This window comes from Rana temporaria, chromosome 3 (genome assembly GCF_905171775.1).
Source record: "Rana temporaria chromosome 3, aRanTem1.1, whole genome shotgun sequence".
In the NCBI taxonomy this organism is placed as follows: Eukaryota; Metazoa; Chordata; class Amphibia; order Anura; family Ranidae; genus Rana; species Rana temporaria.
Genome location: NC_053491.1, coordinates 95,146,803 through 95,166,792, shown reverse-complemented (window position 1 = coordinate 95,166,792; position 19,990 = coordinate 95,146,803). Strand labels below are relative to the sequence as shown.

The 19,990-nt window shown below is 43.4% G+C and overlaps 1 protein-coding gene across 1 annotated transcript in view; it reads right to left on the bottom strand.

Annotated features, from left to right (window-relative positions):
• The window catches only part of CCDC33 (coiled-coil domain containing 33), a 156,609-nt gene that overhangs the window by 57,722 nt on the left and 78,897 nt on the right, over window positions 1–19,990 (bottom strand). Inside the window, exon 13 of the mRNA XM_040343016.1 lies at window positions 18,333–18,434. Coding sequence (XP_040198950.1) covers window positions 18,333–18,434 — 102 coding nt within the window. The remainder of the gene's footprint in view (window positions 1–18,332; window positions 18,435–19,990) is intronic.

Here is a 19,990-nt window from a genome sequence, read left to right as displayed (position 1 = left end):
CCATTTTTATCCAAGGGTAACTTCCTCCTTTCATTATAACCAGGACATCGTCCTTCGATCTTTTACTAATGAGAGGGGCGAGTCCCATGCCTAGGATGTCAAACCTACCATCTCCAGTTACTTCACAGCTACATCTCAGGAAGACGGATTCTGTCTTAATTATCCCACACGGGAGCAGACGAGGTCAGCCAGCTACCTCCCGTACCATTACCTCTTGGTTGTTAGGGCTATCGCGGAGACCTATTTCATCCAGCAACTTACGACTCCTAAAGAGCATTAGGGCTCATTCGACAGGGGCAGTGGCCACTTCTTGGGCAGCATATTGCGGGATTTCACCGGAAACCATAGGCAGAGCAGCAACTTGGTCTTTCCAACACATCTTAATTTCTCACTACAGAGTGGATTCTGCTCTCCTGGCTACCGTCGACTTTGGCAGATCTGTTCTTAGAACCAATTCCTCAGCGTTATAGAGAATAAATATTACTGTTTTCTTGCACCCTCCCGACTGGCGAGTTATTTCCCAGTGTGTGCTGCCATGAATGCGTCAGGAAAACGGAAAATTGTATACTCACCTTTCCGTAATTTTCCTTTCCTGACGCATCTTCATGGCAGCACACAGATGCCCGCCCTGCTGTTTTATGATGATATATACAGAGAATGGTGCGGGGCGTCTCCCCTTCAAATTTATAGCTAACCAATCCTGTCAGGTTGTGGGGGCGGAGTCACAACCCAGTGTGTGCTGCCATGAAGATGCGTCAGGAAAGGAAAATTACGGAAAGGTGAGTATACAATTTTCCGTTTTCACTTCCTCATTGTTCGTTTTTGCTCAGAAGTTGCTCTATTTCTTCTCTGTTCTGTTCACTTCCTGCTTGTCTGATTTTACTGACCACCGTGACGGGAGGCTTTACTGTGGTGGTCAGTAACGTGCTCACCCCCTTCTGGGAACTACATCTGTGTGGCAGGACGCTCTCTACGTGTTAGAGACTTCACGGAGGTGTGAATTACTGGGTGTGCCACAATTCATACTGGGAAATGTAGTTCTTACATGAACGAGCGCCCCAAACCAGGAAGTGAATGAGAGAACAGAAACTAGAACGCCGGAGGTGATATAGATGAAGGAATTTAATAGGTATTTACACATTTTTTAACAGAATCATTACACTATTCTGGATGTCTACCTTGCAGACATTAATTTTAGGCAACTGTTTTTTTCATTTAGTGACCCTTTAAGTGAGCCATACACTGTGTGAATTTTGTCTGGTTCCTGATCAACCAGCCACAATTCACTTAGAGGGTGGCCTTGTAAGCCCTCTCCCATCTGACTTTTTCTAATCGAGGGAGGCAGGTAGAAAATTGTCATCCAAACAGCATCTGCATTCAATCACATGCAGCCTCTATTTGGGTATTCTAACAGCTGCCACTTATTTATTGGGGATTTGTCCATCTGTGCTGTATAGTGAGGATGAAGGAATTGTTTTTGTTTTTTTTGTTCATCCTGTGGGAAACTTTTGCATCTTTCTGCTTTCATAATCCCTCTTGTTAGAAAGAGAAGGTAGGTGCAGGGATGGATGAGAAGGGCCACCAAAGGACACCAGATTTTCAAAAAATATAAATGTTTAGTCAGCGTTACGTGGAGGACAGTAGCCGCTAGCACCACAGGTCAGTACGCCAAATTCCCCATAGTGAACAATTAAAAAAATATAAAGTGCAAGCTCAAGAAAAAAAAAATACCTTAAATGTATGCAATAAATAAAATACAATAATAATTCATCAATATATATATATATATATATATATATATATATATATATATATATATATATATATATATATATATATATATATATATAATCATATGTGAAAACCAGTTCATACACATGTAGTGCCCCCTTACTTTCAGTATGGGCACTACGCTAAAGTTAGTCGGGAATGGGAGAGTAATTTTGCTCCCATTCGCAATTGGTTAAATTGTACTTCTGTCATTCAAGAAATGTTCACTGGGTCAGTCTGTGCTCCAGGGATGCAGTACCATCCCTGGCCAGCAGTTGGCACCAGAGGGGTTCTGGCAGAGCAAATTTTCCCCAGCAGCCAATCAGAGGAGTTTTTCCCTCGCAGGGCATGCTGGGGAAGAGTATATCTGTGACAGGTGTCATGTGCTCAAAACTCTTTGCAGGGTCCCGGTTCCAGGTGCGGCATCCACCTTCAGGGTGCGCACATCCATGGACCCCGCCGGCGCGGCCCACCTGGCCAAAATTGCAGACTACACGAAACCTCATCCGGAGGTAAAAGGGGACTCCAGTGACTTACTGGGTCCCCAGTTCTATTAAGAGGATCCCAGGCTGGGTGCCGTTCGATTGGGGAGTCGGCTTGAGGGGAACCCGGAGGCAGGTTGTCCAACAGGGCTTGAACGAACCAATCGGGGATCTGGTGACCAGAATGCTGACAGGTACGTTTTGCTGTCATCCGGTGACCTATTCTAAAAAATCTACTGGGAGGATTCGCTCCATTCATACATTTAGCTCACTTAAAGTAATTGGCCTGTGGCAGAGGCCCTAGAGCCAGGTCTGTGAGAGAGATCTGTTCCTCCCAGCAATCCAAAGTGACACTTCGGCTGCCAGGCTTGTGAGAGGGGTCTGTCCGGGGGCACTTCACCCACTCAGAAAGAGTGGCGAGTGGCGACGAATCACAATTTGATACTACTGAGAGCAGGACTGCTCGGTTCATATCCAGACCTGATACAGCAAGCTTCTCCCTTTCTCTTCATCACTCTTTTCTTCCCATTTGATGTTGATGTTGGCCATGTTGGCCTGGAAATAAAGCATTGGAAAAACCCTTATTCATTGTCTGGACCTTCGCTCACTACTTTGATTTTACAACTACACCCCTGGGCCACATCAAGGTAACTTGATATGCCGATCCCAACAACAAATCAGCGGCTCCTTCGGGGGTATCGCTACACACAAATAAACCATACAAAATTAGTTGGTTTAATTTGTGAATAAATTGGTTTTCATGCATGATTATTTATACATACATTGATGAATTATTATTGTATTTTATTTTATTTATTTCATACATTTTGGCAAATATAGACCTCCAAGGACAGTCCAAGCCAAGAGAATGCAATCTTCTTTTCTTAGTGGTGTTCCCAGATCCCTTGCCCTGCTGAATGACTTTCACATAGCAGGAATGGACCCACATCCCACTGGCATATATCTGTGTACATGAGCGCTGGTTCTTGGATTTATTGCTGTTGCTGTTTTGTCCGGATTGTATCCCTAAGGGAATGCGCTTCTGACCCTATCTAACAAAGGGTCCACCCTGGGAGGTGAGCGGCCATTTCTGACATTGGTGGAGGTGTTCCATTATTCCACGTTCATCACCTGCATGTGTTTGCATCAAGTCACTTTATGAAAATCACTGGGGTGACTATCTGATGGACTTTTTTTTACTAGCGCTGCGCTATCTTTTGTATATTCTGTTTCAGGAACTTTTAAATTGATTACTAGTGTTCAGCAGCTGGTCCAGATTGTATTTTATATTATTGCGCTGATTAATTTTCTTTTTATACTTGGTTGTTAAATGTACAGGTTTTTATTGATATGAATACATCCTTTTTATTACTGAACGTCCTCCATTATAATGACTTTTATACCTCAGTCATTTAGGACATTTTGCAATTTATATGGTGCTAGCTCTCTCTCCCATGACCTGGGCGCACAGCATGAAGCTGCTCTGTGAGGCCTTTAGTGCAAATATTCTTTTTGCTGGAAGAGAAGCAGAAGAGCTGAAAAAAAAGGAGTGGATGAATATATTATCGAAGGCAGCTCAGTAATTTAAACTCTGCCTAGGGCTTATCAACATCTTAAATCAGTTCTGTTTTGATAATGAGAAATATGGGGCAGGGAAGGCCCAGTCATACATTAAAGTGTAAAATATTTGCAATAAAAGCTAGATAAATGGAATATTTAACAGGTTAGTCTGTAAGACATTAAAACACATTGAACCAACTCGTTGAAACAGAAACATATCAAAAACACAGATAAATAAGCTCTCTTGTTTTAGTATGTAACTGTATATTTTGTCACTAGAGCTTTTGCTTTCTTCTAAACCAGCACCCCTCCCTTATACCTCTCCCTTCATCACTATAAATCTCTCTCTTTCATTATTCCTCTCTGTATTTACAAACTAAGAATTGGCTTTTAATCAGAACCTCCCCTGGGGACCATAAATCTGTTCTTCAGATGCACTAGCTACAGACAGCCATGTACATACATAGTATCCGATTTGATGTATGACTCTGCTTGCCCTTAAAGCGGAGGTCCACCCACATTTTTTTTTTTAAAGCCAGCAGCTACAAATACTGCAGCTGCTGACTTTTAAAAAATGCACACTTACCTGTCCAGCGTGCCCGCAATGTCGGCAGCCGAGACCGAGCAATCGCCCGTCTTTCGGCTGCCCCCGAGACCATCCTCGGTAGGGGAATCCGTTGCGGCTTCACTGCCTGGTTCCCTACTGCGCATGCGCGAGTAGTGCGGCGCGCCCTCACTGGTCCCCGCTTTCTCTCATGGGACCAGTGTGTTTCCCAGGTGACAGCGGGAGGGGGGAGTTATGTGACTCCCACAAGTGTCTATGCCCTGAAGTGGGTGCAAATACCTTAGACAGGTATCTGCACCCCCTGAAAGGTGCCAAATGTGACACCGGAGGGGGGGAGGGTTCCGAAAAGCGGAAGTTAAATTTTTGGGTGGAACTCCGCTTTAAGAATGTATAATACTTGAATTGCTGCTCTGGATTCTCCCAGGAGCATGGAAGCTTTACAATGGCATTTTCCCCTGACTAAAGGCATAGAAGGCCACTATATGGTAAAAGCCATACATGTCCAATCCTTGCAAGCGATGTGCTTGATTAGATAACCCAACCACTGAAATAAAGTTTGGTCTGTATACCAGTTATGCCGCGTACATACAATCGCAAATTCCGACAAGAACACCATGGATTTTTTTCCGATGGAATTTTGGCTCAAACTTTGTGTTGCACACACACGGTCACACAAATGTTGTCGGAAATTTCGACCATCAAGAACGCGGTGACTAACAACACAACAACTAGCCGAAAAAAAAATAAGTTCAATGATTCCGAGCATGCACGTCGGAATTGCATACAAACGATTTGAATTTCCGACAATAATTTTTCCCGTTGGAAAATTTGAGAACCAGCTCTCAAATTTTTGCTGTCAGAAATTCCGACAGAAAAAGTCAGATGGGGCATACACACTGTCGGAATTTCCGACCAAAAGCTCACATCGAACTTTTCTTGTCGGAAATTCCAATCGCGTGTACACGGCATAAGAGAACAAATATGTTAGCTTCTAACTGTCAGAATTGCACATTATCACACCCAAACATTTTTTGTAAATGATTGGATGCCAATCATTCTCTTTTCTTTAAAGGGAATCAGTAGGTATGCCATTTGAATTGGTGAGAAGACCATGGCAAAGCATTTGAGAATGCCTTTCTACAAATTTCTTAATGAGACTTGTTAGTCCTTGGGTAATCTTTGACTTCCTGGTGACTAAAGATGGCCATACACATCCTGAACTATGGCGGATTCCTGTGAATCAGATACTTTCGAGCCTGCTCATGCTTTTGTTATTCCTTCAGCCCAGCAGGCTGAGTGAAAAAAATGGAGGCGTTTGCAAGGAACTCTCTGTACTAACTATGCAATGTTGGTACAGCAATCTCTCCGCTGTGCTATTGTGTTCTGACAGGGTGACCGCACGCCCGCCCACTTGCGCTCCCAGTCATCGGCTAATGGTTTTGCAGCATGTACGTTCGTTTGACAGAAGTCAGACGTTAGGTCAGCTTCTGTTGGACAGGCTGCTGTACACACTGGCTAAGTGTTGGCCGGTTTCTGTTGAACCAGCCAATATCCGGCATGTGTTTACCAGTCTTAATTGTCTGTATGCGTTCCAATGTGTGCATGGATGCTGCGTGCACTGCAAAGTAATTCATCCTCAACTTGAAGTTGACGAAAAAGACTCTAAAGTTTGATTTCAGTTGGTTTCTACAGCACCTGGTGTTTGTTTATATCAGAAGGCTGGCAAGATTCTGCTCTCCATACAAAATAAAGGCAAAAAAAAGCTGTGATTTTAGTGCCTCTGTTGTGAACTTTACAGATTAATTTTTCCATATTGCCTAGAGTTACAGAGGTGTATGAGGGCTCGTTTAATGACTTTCCGCCTGCACTATAGCCGAAAGACGGCTACAACACAGGCTTCCAGTGCCAGGAGCATGCTGCTTATGGGCCCCTTGCGGCGCATGGCCAGTGCTCTGTGATTGTCGGCTAATCACAGAACTGGGAAAGGGCCAATCACAGTGACCCTTTAACACGTGATCAGCTGTCAACCAATGACAGCTGATCATGGAAGTAAACAGAAGACAGTTATCGGCTTTTTTTCGCCTCACGGTCAGCGTGAGAAGAAAGCTGGTAAGCGGCTTTTGTTACAGGGAGGTCGGTCCCAAGCTGTGCCCGCCAGTGTTGCTAATCAGTGCCAACCAGTGCCTGTCAGTGCCACCTATCAGTGCCGCATATCAGTGCCCATCAGTGCCACCTCTCAGTGCCGCCTATCAGAATCCATCAGTACCACGTATCAGTGCAAATCAGTGCCACCTCATCAGTGCCCACCAGTGCCGCCTCATCATTGCCCACCAGTACCGCCTCATCAGTGCCATCTATTAGTGCCCATAAGTGCCGTGTCATCAGTGCCTATCAGTGCCGATGAGTGCAGCCTCATAAAGCGCACACCAGCAAAGGTGAAAAATTACCCGTTTGCCAAATTTTTAACAAACTATGAATTTTTTTTTTTTTTTTCAAAATGTTCGATTTTTTTAGCAACAAATAAAAAACCCAGTGGTGATTAAATACCAACAAATAAAAGCTCTATTTGTGTGAAAAAAATTGTAAACGTTTAGTTTGGGTACAGTGTTGCATGACTGCGCAATTGTCATTTAAAGGGCGATAGAGCTGAAAGATGAAAATTAGCCTGGGCAGGAAGGAGGTATAAGTGGCCAGTAAGCAAGTGGTTAAGGTCACACCTGTGCAGTGCGTTAAAATACACACATTAATACACATTATGCCACATGTTAATATGCAGTGGGTAAGGCAGCTCATTTGTTTTGTCACTTATGGCAAACATTTAAAATATACACAGCTGTTCACATATGATAAAAAGGTATAGATCTAATACAATTGCTTTCTACCATTATCTCTTTTACATCTTTTGTTCATGAAAGCCCAGTGCATCTTTAGTTATTAACCACTTCAGCCCCGGACCATTTTGTCGGTCAAAGACCAGGCCACTTTTTGCAATTCGGCACTGCGTCGCTTTAACTGACAATTGTGCGGTCGTGCGACGTGGCTCCCAAACAAAACTGACAGCTTTCTTTTTGTGGTATTTGATCAACTCTGCGGTTTTTATTTTTTGCACTATAAACAAGAATAGAGCGACAATTTTGAAAAAAAATCTATTATTTTTGACTTTTTGCTGTAATAAATATCACCAAAAAATATATAAAAAACATTTTTTTTCCTCAGTATTCTTCTACATATTTTTGGTTAAAAAAGAAATTGCAATAAACGTATATTGATTGGTTTGAGCAAAAGTTATAGCGTCTACAAAATAGGGGGATAGAATTATGGCATTTTTATTATTATTATTATTTTTTTTACTAGTAATGGCCGTGATCTGTGATTTTTATCGTGACTACGACTTTATGGCGGACACACTTTTCACACATTTTTGGGACCATTGTCATTTTTACAGTGATCAGTGCTATAAAAATGCATTTTTACTGTTAAAATGACAATGGCAGTGAAGGGGTTAACCAGTAGGTGGCACTGAAGGGGTTACGTGTGCCTAGGGCTGTGTTCTAACTGTAGGGGGATGGGCTATGTGTGACACTACAGTGATCACAGCTTCCGATTACAGGAAGCTGTGTACACTGTCCTGTCACTAGGAAGACTGGGGAAATGCTTGTTTACATTAGCATTTTCTCGTTCTTCCTCAATGCAACATGATCGTTGGTATGCGGACATCGCGTCCCCGGGACCCGTAGTCGGAGTCACGGAGCTTGCGGCGGGTGTGCGCGTCCACAATGCCACAATCTTAAAGGGGACGTATATATACGTCCTTTTGTCTGCCCGTGCCATGCTGCAGATTTATATCTGCGTGCGGCGGGCTGCAAGCGGTTATACATCCTCATATGCAAAAAATCATCTAATGAATGGATGGGTGGCTTAAAGTGGACCTTCAGTCATTTTTTCATCTTTCCATCTATTAAATCTTCTGCCCTTGTTGTTTTAACTTTGGTTAGTAAAACATTTTTTTTTTCTGCCAGTAAATACCTTATACAGCCCACTTCCTGTTACTTGTCTGGTCATTAGCCTAGGCTTATGACATCATTCACAGCTTTCTCTCTCACTCGCATAAGAGTTGGAAGAAAGAGGGGGGGGGGAAGATGAGTCATACAGGGCTAATGAGAGCTGCACAGCTGTAGGTGTGTGTCTGTGTAAATCCAGAAAGTGAACAGGCAGCCGCTTCAGCTGCCCACTGCAGCAGATTTGGAAAGTACAGAATCACAGTATATATAAAATAATATGCAAAGTGGTTAGAGGGAAGCTTCAGAATGGAAAATATGTTTTTATTACAAATTATGTGAGCAGACTGCAGTTCTTCTTTAAAGCGGAGGTTCACCCTAAAAACATGTATATAACATTACATTCTGCATACTTCCAGCATTTACAGTATGCTGTTTGTTTTTGTTTTTTTGCTGTACATACCGTATTATTGCTATTTTCCACCCGGCTTCCGGGTGCTCACTCCCGCGGGAGTAGGCATTCCTATGCAGATGCGCAGTGTCATGTGGGACTTCGTCCAGATGATTGACATCTTGAGGGCGCAGCTTCGTTTCTAGCCGCCCCCTCGCGATCGCTCCCCGGAGCTGAAGAACGGGGAGAGCCGTATGTAAACACAGCTTCACTGTGGCGGCTGCATCGATCGCGTGATCCCTTTTTTAGGGAGACACGATCGATGACATCAGACCTACAGCCACACCCCCCTACAGTTGTAAACACACACTAGGTGAAACATAACTCCTTCAGCGCCCCCTCTGGTTAACTCCCAAACTGCAACTGTCATTTTCACAATAAACAATGCAATTTAAATGCATTTTTTGCTGTGAAAATGACAATGGTCCCAAAAATGTGTCAAAATTGTCCGAAGTGTCCGCCATAATGTCGCGGTCACGAAAAAAATCACTGATCGCCGCCATTAGTAGTAAAAAAAATAAAAACAATAAAAATGCAATAAAACTATCCCCTATTTTGTAAACGCTATAAATTTTGCGCAAACCAATCGATAAACGCTTATTGCGATTTTTTTTACCAAAAATAGGTAGAAGAATACGTATCGGCCAAAACTGAGGAAAAAAAAATTGTATATATGTTTTTGGGGGATATTTATTATAGCAAAAAGTAAAAAATATTGCATTTTTTCCAAAATTGTCGCTCTATTTTTGTTTATAGCACAAAAAAAACAAAACGCAGAGGTGATCAAATACCACCAAAAGAAAGCTCTATTTGTGGGGAAAAAAAGTATGACAATTTTGTTTGGGGGCCACGTCGCACGACCACACAATTGTCTGTTAGCAGTGCCGAATCGCAAGTGCCGAATCGCAAAACCTGGCCTGGGCATTTAGCTGCCTAAAGGTCCGGGGCTTAAAGTGGAGGTTCACCCGGAAATGACCATTTGTAACCTTAGATTAATGCTCATTTTGTCTAGGGGAATCGGCTAGTTTTTTTAAAATCAAAGCAGTACTTACCGGTTTAGAGAGGGATCTTCTCCGCCGCTTCCGGGTATGGGCTGCGGGACTGGGCGTTCCTTCTTGATTGACAGTCTTCCGACAGGCTTCCGACGGTCGCATCTATCGCGTCATGATTTTCCAAAAGTAGCCGAACGTCGGTGCGCAGGCGCCGTATAGAGCCGCACCGACGTTCGGCTTCTTTCAGCTACTTGTGACGCGATAGATGCGAACGTCGGAAGCCTGTCGGAAGCCTGTCAATCAAGAAGGAACGCCCAGTCCCGCAGCCCATACCCGGAAGCGGCAGAGAAGATCGCTCTCTAAAACGGTAAGTACAGCTTCGATTTTAAAAAAACTAGCCGATTCCCCTGGACAAAATGAGCATCAATCTAAGGTTAAAACATTTTTTTAGGGTGAACTCCCGCTTTAAGTGGTTAAGGAACCTTCACACTTTGAACTGAAGCAGGAAGAAAAAGCAAGTACAGCTGTGCATGCAATACTGTGACAGCCCAAAAAAAGCATATAAATACACAGACAAGCTTGTTTAACAGCAATCAGAGTGTGTGTACCGACACAGATCTAAGCCCAAACAGTGTCATATCAATAGGATGTGCCCAAAAAGAGAAGCTGGATTACAGAGGAACGCTAAACAGCCCCAACGGACCCGACTCAGCAGTTTCCTCAAAGACACAAGCCTAGATGAAAAGTCTCAGTGGTCTCTGCAGGAATATAGTTTCTACTCTGGACACCAGCGATAAGCAGTAAAGCTGCTGTTTGCCTTTCATGCCTTCCTTTCATCCTTTGCTTATGTGGACTAATCCAAATATGGAGACACCCCAAGGAAGAGAAGATGGAGCTTAGTAAACCACGGTCCCTGTCCTCTCTTCTCCCCTTTCTCAGCTCATCCCAACTGTGACATTATTTTCCCCCCATCATCCGACTTCTAGTGATAATTTCCTGTGTGTTTTGTCAATGTCATTGAAAATCTGTTAAGAACACAAAGCTAAGCAGCTATTTCTTCATATACCGTACATCACGAGCCAATCTCAGTCCATATCACTGGAAAGAGCAGCTATTGGAAAATACAGAATTAACTGGTAAAGTAATCTCACAGATTTCAGCTTTGGGCTATGAAGCAGTGTCTGAGAACACAACAATTATTTCTCAGTATGTTCTGCGACACACGTCAGTGACTTGCCACAATTCAGCATTAATAGCACACAATCTAATGTACAGGGCTACAGAAACGCAGGAAAATAACTGCATATTATAGGAGCAAAAAGGAGTAAACCAATCTGACAATATATCAGTGGCGGCTGATGGGGTTTATTTTTGGGGGGGACAGCAAACAATCCCCCCAGGCTGCCAGTGGAGCAGCACTAGCACAACTGCCCCTACCCCCCCGCAGCGCGGCACTAACATCCCCAGCAACCCCCCCACCCGCTGTCTGCCAGTCAGTCCTTCCCCTGATTGCAGGCGGTGAGAGCAGCGGTCAGTGCACAGCTGATGCGGCCATCTTCCAGCGAGGTTGCCCCTGTCTTTAAGCGTGGTGGGCTCAGGGAAAGCTTCTCCGGTGTCCTCTCCTGGAGCAGCTTCCGTGGTGCGTCTCCTCTCTGCTCCTCCCAGTGCTAGGCGTCCAAAAGGATCACCTGACGTTTTGGCCAATCGGGAAATGGGTTTCGAACCCACTTCCCGATTGTCTGGGGGGAGGATCAGTGTTGCAACAGCCAATATTTATTCGCTGTTGCAACACACCTGGGTGGGATTGGAGCGCATTCTCTGTGACCCGAGCCCACCCTATTTTGTAGCGTAGTAGAGCCTTTGGCTCTAAACAGGTGCTTAGAAAAAATAAAACCGGCCTCTGTAATTCAAGCGCCCGGTGTCCTGAAAGGGGCCGGATGCATGAATAGGAGGTGGCCGCGGCGGCCGTGGATATATTTATGCAATGCATGAATCTATCCATTGCATATAGGGGGTGGCATGGAGAGTCGGGTCGGCGCCCGGACGCCCCTACTGGACGGGTCGCCACTGCAATATATAGTACAATGTGTTGGCAAAGAACTTAATGTGACAGCATATGCATGTGCATACTGAGACAAATAGACATTTCACTTTGCAGAGGAAATTCTCTTAGCTTTGTAAATGAAGTGAAGCACCACTTACTTCCATCATTCAATTATCTGCAAGTAAAAATACTGTATTCTTTGCCAAGTAAATTGTTACCTAATTTCCCAAGCTATAGAAGGAACACACCCCCTCTAATCATAGGCAGAGACTCTCAGGGGTGTTTTTGTAACAGGGCCAGCTGCCTGCTAATTTATTTTAGCAACCTCCCCTGACAGAAATTTCAGGCTGCTTTTATCTGATGTGTCAGAGAATTTGTCAGGAGTTATCAAACTGATAACAGAGGAACGGGTCAGGAGAGAGCTACGGGACTTAGCTCTTTGAAGAGAAATAACAAAATACTGCAGATATATGTGCCCAGCTCAAATTTCATGAATTGGGTTTACACCCACTTTAACCACTTATCTACCGCCCGCCGTCAAATGACGGCGGGAGGCAGACCGCATTGTTCTGTTTTAAGCCACTAGGGGGCACGCCGCAATTGCCCAGTAACTGAGCAGGACTGTGGATCGGTGTGTGTAAACACACCGATCCACGTCCTGTCTGGGAGAGGGGACCGATGGTGTGTCCCTTGTACATAGGGACAGCCATCGGTCACCTCCCCCCACAGTAAGAATCACTCATTAGGGAACACATTAACCCCTTCCTTGCCCCCTAGTGTTAACCCCTTCACTGCCAGTCACGTTTATACAGTAATCAATGCATTTTCATAGCAGGGATCGCTGTATAAATATGAATGGTCCCAATTTTTTTTTTAAAGGTGTCAGATGTGTCCGCCGCAATATCGCAGTCACGATAAAAATCGCTGATCGCCGCCATTACTAGTAAAAAAATAAAAAAGCTATAAATCTATCCCCTATTTTGTAGACCCTATAACTTTTGCGCAAACCAATCAATAAACGCTTATTGCAATTTTTTTACCAAAAATATGTAGAAGAATACGTATCGGCGTAAACTGAGAAAAAATTTGAATAATAAAAAAAAATGAATATTTATTATAGCAAAAAGTAAAAAATATTGTGTTTTTTTTCAAACTTGTCCCTCTTCTTTTGTTTATAGCACAATAGATGAAAACCGCAGAGGTGATCAAATTCCACCAATAGAAATCTCTATTTGTGGGGAAAAAATGATAAAAATGTAATTTGGGTACAGTGTTGCATGACCGCGCAATTGTCATTCAAACGTGTGACAGCGCTGAAGGCTGAAAAATGGCTTGGGCAGGAAGGGGGTGAAAGTGCCCAGTAGGCAAGTGGTTAACCACTTAACGACCGCCGCACGACGATATACGTCGGCAGAATGGCACGGCTGGGCAGATCGACGTACCGGCACGTCGTTTACATCTACCCAGCCGTGGGTCGCGGTCCTACAGCCACACCCCCCTACAGTTGTAAACACACACTAGGTGAAACATAACCCCTTCAGCGCCCCCTGTGGTTAACTCCCAAACTGCAACTGTCATTGTCACAATAAACAATGCAATTTAAATGCATTTTTTGCTGTGAAAATTACAATGGTCCCAAAAATGTGTCAAAATTGTCCGAAGTGTCTGCCATAATGTCGTAGTCACGAAAAAAATTGCTGATCGCCGCCATTAGTAGTAAAAAAATAAATAAAAATGCAATAAAACTATCCCCTATTTTGTAAACGCTATAAATTTTGCGCAAACCAACCGATAAACGCTTATTGCGATTTTTTTACCAAAAATAGGTAGAAGAATACGTATCGGCCTAAACTGAGGAAAAAGCATTTTTTTATATATTTTTGGGGGATATTTATTATAGAAAAAAGTAAAAAATATTGAATTTTTTTCAAAACTGTCGCTCTATTTTTGTTTATAGCGCAAAAAATAAAAAACGCAGAGGTGATCAAATACCACCAAAAGAAAGCTCTATTTATGGGAAAAAAAGGACGCCAATTTTGTTTGGGAGCCACATCGCACGACCGCGCATTTGCCTGTTAAAGCGACGCAGTGCCCAATCGCAAAACCTGGCCTGGGCATTTAGCTGCCTAAAGGTCTGGGGCTTAAGTGGTTAAGTGTAAATTCCGTTGCAAAGTGAAATTGCCTTTTCTAAATCATTCCCACTGTGTTCTTAGTGCCATTAGTCTGCACACATTTATTAAATCCTAAAACACAACCAGTGTTGTCCATGGAGGGTCTTGTAAATATACGAGGGACGTTCAAGTCAAACCAGGACTTTTGAGTTTACAGTATGTAATAAAATAACACATTTCAAGGAGTGGAAACTGCATTTATTTTCCAACACACTTCCCTGCTACATTTATACACTTATCCCAGCATTTAACAAATGCCTGGAAAGCTTCGGTATAGAAAGATTTGTCAGTACACCGGAACCATCCTAGGACGGCCGGCTTCACTTCATCATCAGTGCTGAAATGCTGACCTTCGATGAACTGACCTTCGAATAACTCTTTTAGGGGTCGGGATGCTTCCACTGCTTTGATGCTCGTTTTGATTCCGGAGTGAAATGATGTGCAAAGGTTTCTTCACATGTAATGATGCGATCCAGAAATTCCTGGCCTTCCCTGTCAAAATCGCTCCTTCAACACGGTGCAGACTTCAACTCTTCTGTGCCGGTCAAAAGCGGAAATCTGTCTTGGTACCCAGCGTGTGCTAAGTTTTCGAAAATGCAAATGTTTGTGAATGATTGTGTTCACCAGTCCCACAGAAAGATTTGTCTGCTGTGCAATTTCACAACAGGTTATGCATTGATTATCCAGGATCAGGCGTTCCATGTGCTGAATGTTCACAGGAATGACTGCTGTGGTCGGGATCATCACTGATGGAAATACGACTATCTTTGAAACGTTTACACCATTCAAATGTCTTAGTGCGGCTGAGAATCTCATCACCATACTGTGCTTGAAATCTTCTGTAGATATCCGTGTTTTTTTTACGCCTTTATTCGCAAAAAACTGAATCGCCACACTATGTTCCATGCACGCACTAACACTGTTGTCTGCCATTTTGATTAACAGTCTCTGGACTGGTCTGCCACACGCGTGCCGCCTATCAGTAATAGGACACACTTGTCACTTACCACTGCATGAAGTACCACCACGCTAGCATCCCTTTTATACCTGTAAAATTAAAAGTCCTGGTTTGCTTGAACGCATTTTGTATAATGTTCTTGTTACTGTTGCAATTATAAAGAGCTGTCTACAAAGCAGTCAGATATAATTACTGTGCTGCCACTGCTCAAAAAATAAACTGCACGTAAAGCCAGGTACATACGTGCCGAAAGTCGGCCGGTTCTGCAGGAGCTGGCCAACTTTCGGTATGTTAGTACTCTTCTCGGCTCAACAGAATTCGGGCTAATGACCGAAAAAAATGAAGTTCAATGCTTCCAAGCATGCGTCGACTTGATTCTGAGCATGCGTGGATTTTTAACCGATGGTTGTGCCTACTAACGAACGGCTTTTTCCCATCGGTTAGGAATCCATCGGTTAAATTTAAAGCAAGTTGGCTTTTTTTTAACCGAAGGTTAAATAACCTATGGGGCCCACACACGATCGGTTTTGACCAATGAAAATGGTCCACCAGACTGTTGTCCTCTGGATAACCTATCGTGTGTACGAGGCCTAAGTGTAGCAGTAAGTTGCTAAATGTTTTACTATCATTAAATGTAACCATATTGCTACACTTAGAGGCTCCTCTCTTGTTTTTTATACTCTGTTGTGACATGACTCTACTCTTATATCAAGACATCACTTGTATATCAAGGCAAAATTTATTAAAACATTTTGCTTGTCTTGCAAAACGCTCTCAAACCAAGTTACTCTCAAACCAAGGTTTTACTGTATATGTGTGTGTATAAACTCAAGTGGTGCATGCATTCTCAAGAAGTTGTGTCAGTCCAGAACTGAATTTTTAAGGGCATGGCAGCCCACTTTTATTTAAAGGAAATGAAAAAACTTCACAAAAGATAGCAATTTTCCCCAAAGGGGTTCCACCATTACTGTAACTTGCACAATACTTCAGCCTCCTGGCTTAAAGCGGAGTTCCACCCCAAAATTGAACTTCCGCTTTTCGGAACCCTCCCCCCCTCCGGTGTCACATTTGGCACCTTTCAGGGGGGAGGGGGTGCAGATACCTGTCCAGATACCACTTCCGGGAATACTCTTGTACGTCAGCTCCACCCCTACCCGCACCCCCCGCTGTCTTCTGGGAAACACACTGTTCCCAGGAGAGAGCGGGGGCCGTGCTACTCGCGCAGTAGAGAACCGGGCAGTGAAGCCACAACGCTTCACTTCCTAATTCCCTCACCGAGGATGGCGGTGGGTGTAGCTGAGGGACGAGCTGGATAGGTAAGTGTCTATATTTTAAAAGTCAGCAGCTGCAGTATTTGTAGCTGCTGGCTTTTTAAAAAAAAAATTGGGCGTAAGGAGCAAGAAAGAGTGAAAGCACGGGGCTCAGTCTGCTCTCCAACACCACAACCTGTTGTCCTGTCACTACTAAGAACAGTCGCTCTGTACAGCAGTGGCTCCAGTGGGGGGAGGGCAGGCGAGAAGGTAAACACGTAGCCGGAAACACCCGACACACTAATGCGCAGGGAGTGATTAGGGAATGCCCAGGCACATCCGCCACGGCCCATAGGCACGCCTATGAATGCTGATTGATTTCCCAGGAAGGAAATTCCTTTGTTTTCTGTCGTGGGTGGAGGCACTGTCAACTTTATTATGAACCCCACTCTTCCACTACCAGAAGGTTCTGGTTCTCTTATTTACCTACATGCTTAGCGCAATATGCTGTTTGGGGAGGGCCGTTTCTCATAACCCCCAAAAGAGGACTACATGGGGTTACTATGAGGGTTAGTGTAAAGGCAAGTATTACAGTGAGGCTAATGGAAAGAGAGGCTTAAGGTGGGAAATGGGTTTCTGCTGCATGGGTGCTGCTTCCAAATTTAAAGTGCATCTACGGTCAAAATTTTAAACATATATTAATTTCCACATTCTGTTTTTCTAGACTACTCCTACTGATCTGAATGATCTTGAAGTATATAAACTTACTTTGTGAAGATAGCCTCGCATTTACTTTTTTGAATTCTGTGACACATATTCGTTATGCCCTGTGAGTAGGATCTGCTGTGTCACACATTTTACTTGGGCCCCTTTCACACTGGGGCGGGGGCGGCGTCGGCGGTAAAGCGTGCTATTTCTAGCGGCACTTTACTGGCAATTTCGCTGCGCTATTCGGCCACTAGCGGGGTGGATTTACCCCCGGCTAGCAGCTGAGAAAGGGTTAAAAACCATAGCAAAGCGCCTCTGCAGAGGCGCATTGCCGGCGGTATAGCCGCAGTGTCCCAATGAAATCAATGGACAGGAGCAGTGGAGGAGTGGTATACACACCGCTCCTTCACCTCTCCAAAGATTTGGCTAGCAGGACTTTTTTTACCATCCTTCTAGCGCACTGCTCCAGTGTGAAAGCCCTTGGGGCTTTCACACTGGCGACAGAGTAGCAGCTGTTAAGGGTCGGTTTGCACATGCTATTTTAGCGCAATAGCGCCTGCAAACCACTCCAGTGTGAAAGGGGTCTAAGCTTGCCTTCTGAGCGACAGAGGTGCCGGAGGAGGAGTTTCAGGAGGCAGAGTCAGTACAGAAAATAGGGTTGCAGTCAGCACGGTACCATGGGATATATAGTCCTTAGAAATTGAAAATTACTAGCAGAGGAGAAGTTGCAAAGCTTTCAGAGAATTCAGGAAGTTGTGGAACAACATGAAAAGAGATTTTTCAAGTAAGTAAGCCTATAATGGATTGTCAAATATAACTATTATTTGTATTGTTATTACATATATTATAAAATGAAAGTGTATGCTGCGACCTGCACAGAACAAAAATATTTTGATGTAAATTTGTAATCTGTATAAATATGTAATCTGTCTCTTAAGCTAGAATACTACATTATGTTAACCTAATTTTAAAAAGTTGAATGTTTAAATTAATGTGATTTCAATGGTCCCATGGACTGTAGTCATGCATTTATTGACAGTCATCCCACAATACACAGCTACACTGTGATTTTTTTACAATAGCAATGAACAATGTAAAATCCATTGAGTAATAAGGACCACACAGAACACAGCATGGCCTATTGAATGACATGTTTGAGCTTGGAGTTGTTCATTGATCTATCAAGTTACCTCCCAACTTTCAGAAATGATATAGAGGGACACCTTTTAGTACACTTTATGTAGGCAAAGGACACGTACCGGACATGGCACCAGTTACACTGACCACAAAGATCTAAAATCTCTATTTTCCCTTTTGATTGTTTTTTTTTAATCGATAAATACACATAATATATACGTCGTTTTTTTCCCGGTACACACTCACCTCACCCCTGCTTGCATTTTTAAGGGTTTCATGTGTGTTGTTTGTAGGGTGTTGTTCAATAGAAGACTGTACTTCTGATGGACTCAAAAAAACCTCTGGATGCTAAGAAAATGAAATAATTTGTTAATGCGGACCACCTAGAGATGCATGACTGGCTTAATTCAATAAATAAATCTAGTTCTTTGGTGGCAATTCTTAAGTGCAGGAGCCAATAGCAACTACTGTAAATACTCAAATATAAGCCAACTTTTTAAGCACATTTTTTTGTGCTGAAGAAGCCCCCCTCGGCTTATACTCGAGTGAGGGTCCCACGTCCTGCTCTCCAGTCTCTCTGGGGCCGCTTTGAGCTGTTGCTGCGACTCTCTCTAGAGGTCTGGATAGTGCTGGTGATCCGTCTCTAGAGGTCTAACAGCAGCCTGCAGTGTTTCGGAGTCACCGCCATTTTGTTGTAGCCGCAGCTCAAACCAGACAGTACAGTGGACAGTGGGAGACCGTAAACAAGGTGAGGCTGCAAAAGGGCACAGAGAGGCTGCAAATGGGCATGTGAGGCTGCAAATAGGTACAGATGGGCACAGTGAGGCTGCAGATGGGCACAGTGAGGCTTCAGATGGGCATTGTTTACCAGTAGCTGCTGCATTTACCACCCCCTAGGCTTATACTCGAGTCAATAAGTTTTCCCAGTTTTTTGTGGTAAAATTAGGAGCTTATATTGGGGTCGGCTTATACTTGAGTATATACGGTAATTGGGTAATTGGAAAGTACTGTATTGTAGGTCTGATTGGATGTTATGGGTTCTTATACTTAAAGCATAACTATAGGCTAGCAGTTCAGTACATGCAGAATTGAAATACACATATGCATCTTTTTTTGCACCAGAAAATTGGTAATTGTTAAGATTCGTCAAATTCTGTCAGACAGCATAGTCAGGTCATTAACTTTTCCTCCACTGCAGTTAAATACAACTTTGTAAATGATCTGACGAAGCCAGTAATTGGACAGTGAAAGAACAGCAGCACATTTATGAAGTCATGTCTGTGCTTCTTCCTCCTATCACCAAGCTTTCTGTTCTAGACTGACAGCATTGTTCAGTGTTGTAGAACCTGATTGGCTTACCTTGCTGCCCCTTTCTCTCCCAGTTCTGCTCTGCAGGGAATTACAGCAGATTGATATAAAAACTGGTTGCATTACTATTTAGAAATAGTTTTAAGATTTTTTTTATTGAATGTTGATGTAAATCATTTTTAAAAATACGATTTTTTTAGGGCTGTTACTGATTAAAATGTGTGTGTTCGATTAATCGACTAATTTTGATTAATTATAACGCACATACATTTTTTCGATCACCACCATATATAGTCCCCACTGTAATATCCACAGACATCTCCCCCACTGTAATATCCACAGACATCTCCCCCACTGTAATCCACAGACATCTCCCCACTGCAATATCCACAATCACCCCCACTGTAATATCCACAGACATCTCCCCACTGTAATATCCACAGACATCTCCCCCACTGTAATATCCACAGACATCTGACCCACTGTAATATCCACAGACATCTCCCCACTGTAATATCCACAGACATCTCCCCACTGTAATATCCACAGACATCTCAAGACATCTCCCCCACTGTAAAATCCACAGACATCTCCCC